At 30.0% G+C, this 4,906-nt stretch overlaps 1 protein-coding gene across 1 annotated transcript; it reads left to right on the top strand.

Annotated features, from left to right (window-relative positions):
• Positions 1–200: 200 nt before the first annotated feature.
• On the top strand, positions 201–3,510 carry LOC107193684 (syntaxin-12). Its single transcript, XM_015583178.1, has 6 exons — positions 201–291; positions 1,494–1,697; positions 1,784–1,949; positions 2,194–2,318; positions 2,739–2,872; positions 3,051–3,510. Exons 2-6 carry the CDS (start codon positions 1,495–1,497, stop codon positions 3,224–3,226), a joined length of 804 nt encoding a protein of 267 aa, XP_015438664.1. The 5' UTR covers positions 201–291; position 1,494; the 3' UTR covers positions 3,227–3,510.
• The last annotated feature ends 1,396 nt before the right edge of the window (positions 3,511–4,906 follow it).

Here is a 4,906-nt window from a genome sequence, read left to right on the forward strand (position 1 = left end):
ATTACATTAAGGTATCTATACGTTCATTTCACGTAAATGGAAATGTGTAATTGTATTAGTTGTTAAATTGAAGCTTAAAAAATGTTGTAGGTCGGTAATACAGGAATTTGTTAACATCCTCAGTCGAGAATACAAAGAGACTATTGTCACATGGGCGGTGGATTAGATCGTTTAGGCAACTGTCAGTTTGTGAGATTCGACACACAAAAATAGTTTCTTTGGTTTTTAAATGTGAATCAATAAAGCAATTTTTATTTAGATATTAAGAACATTTGTGATAAAACAAATCAGGTTTGTTGCACGATCGACAACGTCTCACATCTTCATTAGCTTTAACGTTCTGAGTATATTGTATTCGTTGTACACCATTAGATCCAAATACTCGCCGAGCTGCTTATAATCATAGAATCGTTTTAAGGAACTTGAGAAATTACAATTATTGCATGCCTTGTCAAATGACAATGCGATAGTTGTCTTTGTACGAGTGTTCTTTGTATGACAATCACGGAAACATGTATGCGATATTTACACATCGTTTTCCCAAATTTACGAAAGATTCAGTTCATTAACAATATAATTATTGGCACTAGATATAAAAGCGTTAACGTAGTCGATGACTAGACTGCGGATTGCATGCACTTATAGCATGTATGATTATCTAAATTTTAGCATAGAAAGATGTTCAGTTATGTTTAATAAGGTTCTTACTAGGCTGCTATATAAGTTCTGTTAATTTTCCCTTAGATAAAAAGACATGAATCACTCTGAATCATCCTGAGAAAGTGTCATTACAAACACAGTGTATAAAGCATAAAGACCAACAGACAAAGAGACAATGTAATTCTGAACTCATACTTTTCTTCTCGTGAAACTAAATTTGTATCTAATGTGTTTTTAATGTGTGCTAGAACCTTTGTAGCCATTTAACATTTCACGTGCAATCTGATAAAACCCTTAATAGAACAATTACAATTTGGGCTCATTTTATTTTTCATACTATGAGATATATCTCAAAGTACAGTAATATATGACAAAAAAAAGATCAGATATGCAGTATAGAAATATTTCATTTGCATACTGACTTCATTATAATTTTAAGCACCTGTAATTTTTACATATGTTATATACGCAGTGACTATAAAAACTATTTGCAAGTATTCATTTTTCTCAGATAATCTTTTAAGTTTTTAGTTTATGTTAAAATTAAACTTATTGAATTTTAATGAATTTTTAAGCGATGTGCTTTTTACTACTCTATTTTTTTTACCCTATCAATATATTTAACACACTGTTACATATTGTTAACATTTTATGATTTCATTATGTATCTATGACAGAATTTGCATTTTGTATGTAAAAGAATCATTGTATTAATGTTATAGATATACTTTTTGTAATATTTGAGGACTCATATACTCATTTGTGTTTTTTATGTTTTCATATATTTTTCATACTTTACAAACAATTTTTAGAATAATTTCCTTTATTTGTAGAATGGCTCATAGTTCTCAAACATACGGGTCCACGGATCAAAGGACAGATGTACCTGATGTGGGATTTAGCCCTACTGAACTTTATAGTCTCAGCGAGAATATTACTACTAACATATATACAATTAACACAAGTTGGAGGACACTCGAACATGCATATAAAAATATTGGAACCAATAAAGATAATGAGGGTCTAAGGGATAAGGTGTAAGTACTTATATATATTTTACACAGTGTATAGTACTTTTCGAAAGACACTTATAGTACTTGTATCTATTTTTGTATCCGTTTAGGAATGTAACACAGTTAAGCACAAATCAAGTAGTAGCTCAAACCAGTAAAGATATCGCAAGACTGACAGTGCTAATGAGGAGAGGGGATAAGCAACAGAAATTGCAAATTGAAAAACTGACCACTGACTTTAAAGATGCTGTGGAAAGATATTCTGAGATGCAGAAGGTATATAATATCCCATTGCAATTGCCATTGGGTTGTTGCATACTTTATCGTACTATGTTTTTATATATGAAAATTATCAGTATAGGTCACTAGTTTTTTTCTTCTGTTGTAATATGTTTTTCATTACCTATGAAGCACTAATTGATTTAATCTATTATGATTAGTAAAATTTGTTCAGAGTTACATAAAGTATTACTAAAAGATGTATTATGGTATAACATTTCATAAAAACAAACTCTTTCAGTCAATTGCTGAAAAAATGAAGAGACGTATTTTGCCTACGCTTAGTATAGAAAGTCCAATGGATGCGGATGAGGAGGAACAACAACATCTGCTACAAACTCAAGATGAACACGGAGCGATACAAAGGTTCGAAAATACAATTTCCATTAATTTTTCCGACTATTGTAAATGTATTTACCCATTCGAGAGTAGTGAAGAAAATTCAACTAATTCTCACAGTTTGCGCGCGAGTGATGGGTTCAGAGATGGCTGATGTAATTAATCTCGTTAAGAAATTAAAATTCAATAGGGTTTCTTCCCTAATGATTTTTCTAAGACAAACAAGTAGTTCGTGGATTTTATAGTATAGGTATCCTAATTTAAACTTAAAATTTCATTGAAATGATTAAATAAATGCCACATGTATTATTAATATAGAGAACTTGTAAAATGCACTTGAGTGTATGGTAAGTCTGCTTCTTTGTATATTGATGGAAACGCAAAAATAATAATTTGCTGGTTATTACGAAATAGTCCACAAATCATTGTTTTCCATGCAATGCCTAGGAGTCTTGAATTTCAACAAGGATTACTGTTGGAGAGGGAAGATAGGATAAAACGGACTGAAGGGGAAATTTTGGATGTGAATCAAATTATGCGTGAACTTGCAGCATTGGTACACCAACAAGCGGACACAATCAGTAAGTACTCGGTACTGATGTACAGAAAAATATTGATTAACTACGAAAATTATATCGATAATGAATAAACGTATCGAAAGTAGTTGCTACGTTCTGTTACTCAGAATTGATAAGATATTTAAGTTCATCCAGTAATTTAAAGCCCATTATAGAATTTCATGATACTTTTGTGTTATAGACACGATAGACAACAACATAGAAAATGTACACGCAAACGTTGAGATGGGTGCACAAGAGTTAATCAAGGGAAGTAATTACCAAAGTAAATATCGGCGAAAAGTTTATATCCTGTTGTTACTTGCAATCATAGTCGTTGTTATATTAATTATTATTCTAGTCACTAAATTAAGTTAGCGCTCCTAATCGTTGTAGATGTCGCGGGTGAACGAAAAGGGTTGTCTCAATCTATCTTGTATCGATTTTGTAGAAATAATTGTTGTGGGAACGAATATATTTCGCCAGTTTGTGTATGGACACGCAATACGGGGAGAGCATAGACTTATTTTGTATTCGTTTGTAAATTGATCGATGTATAGTCGGAGCGTATTCTTGTTTCCTGTTTAAACTCACGAAATACATTTTATACTGTTCTCATTGCATGCCTACCCCCCCCCCCTTGTGCACTTATTCAGAGTCAATATAACCCAAAACGAATAATTGATTTTCAATAATTTTTTTGCACTAAAAATTGTGTAAGTAAATTCTACACGCATAATTTATGCATAATACTATCTAGATATAAAATAATATATTCTGTAATTTCCGTGAAAGAAGTACTGAAACGGTACACAAGGGCTATATATTTACATATTTGTAGTCTTTTTTTAGTTTTCAATTTTTGGGTAATTTAAGTTATTAAATTCAGATTCAAATAAAATATAACAAAGGTATATTCATACCTGCATTACTCTCGTTGCACCAGGCTTGTAGCAATGGCAGAAAGAAATTTTATTTCAGTTCTTTGAGACAATTGGCACAGTGTTGAATAGGGTATATCAATAATTGTCACTTTCGTTGTATCTGCTAGTTAATATTTCACAAGGAAATTTGATAAATACTTTTAATTATCCTGTACATACAAATATATATATTATTTTTTCAATGAATTATATAGCATTGTAAATGCAATAAGAGTTTAAATAATAAAGTTAAAGCGAAATTGTTAATGTTATTTTGTAACTTTAAATTCTATGGCAATGTATATTATTTGTTGAGGATGCATGTTAAAATTGTATACTTTACTGATCAGCTATAATCTGTCATCTATTTTTAATATTTATATCTACAAGATAATAATTTACAGTTACTTACTCTGAGGAACAAATTCATTCACTTAATCATTTTGAAAGATTTAAATTTATTCTATATGTAGTTTGTGCATATTATTTAATCTATGAAATAACTTCAAAAGATATCAAAATATGAATGTATCTCCAAAATAATACAGAGTGGTACTAAAACTTAATCGATGTTATATCAATAGTACAATTTATAGGTAATGTAATTTTTTATCTCGATCTGTACTCACTAACGTAATAATTTTTTATTGCATGTATTTTGTTACTTACGCATATGTTACAACACGTGCGTTGTTTAATTTGTATCAAAACAACAATTACAATGTGTAAAACTATTATTAAAAGTTGCGGAGTGTTTTGCAAATTCATACTCTTATTATATCGAAATTTTTTGCATACTGTTGATATAGAAGAAAAAAAGTCAGTTTGTATTGTTGAACAAAAGCATGACCTAGGAGCGTTAATCATTATACGCTTTGTTTGTAATAACAATATTACGTAATATGAAATAGTTATTTCCTTATTCTCTTATTTATTTATACATACGAACTCTTTTGAATTATAGTTGTTTTCTATTTTTTTGCAAATCTTACAATTTGTGTATATGTGAATACTAACTACCTGGACTTACTACACATGTATGCAGTTGTTTTATATTCACTGTTAAGTGTTCAAATCACAGACTTTCCTTTTCTCTTATTGAGTTTTCTTTTTTACGTAAAATACGTGTTTAAGA

Source organism: Dufourea novaeangliae, unplaced genomic scaffold (assembly GCF_001272555.1).
Source record: "Dufourea novaeangliae isolate 0120121106 unplaced genomic scaffold, ASM127255v1 scaffold1, whole genome shotgun sequence".
Lineage (NCBI taxonomy): Eukaryota > Metazoa > Arthropoda > Insecta > Hymenoptera > Halictidae > Dufourea > Dufourea novaeangliae.

What these genes read in the sequence shown, in the direction of transcription:
- LOC107193684 (XM_015583178.1), top strand. Translation starts at nt 1,495, where the DNA reads ATGGCTCATAGTTCTCAAACATACGGGTCCACGGATCAAAGGACAGAT. An exon ending in GAGGGTCTAAGGGATAAGGT is followed by an intron (nt 1,698 to 1,783) that starts GTAAGTACTTAT and finishes GTATCCGTTTAG; the next exon opens with GAATGTAACACAGTTAAGCA. An exon ending in GATATTCTGAGATGCAGAAG is followed by an intron (nt 1,950 to 2,193) that starts GTATATAATATC and finishes AAACTCTTTCAG; the next exon opens with TCAATTGCTGAAAAAATGAA.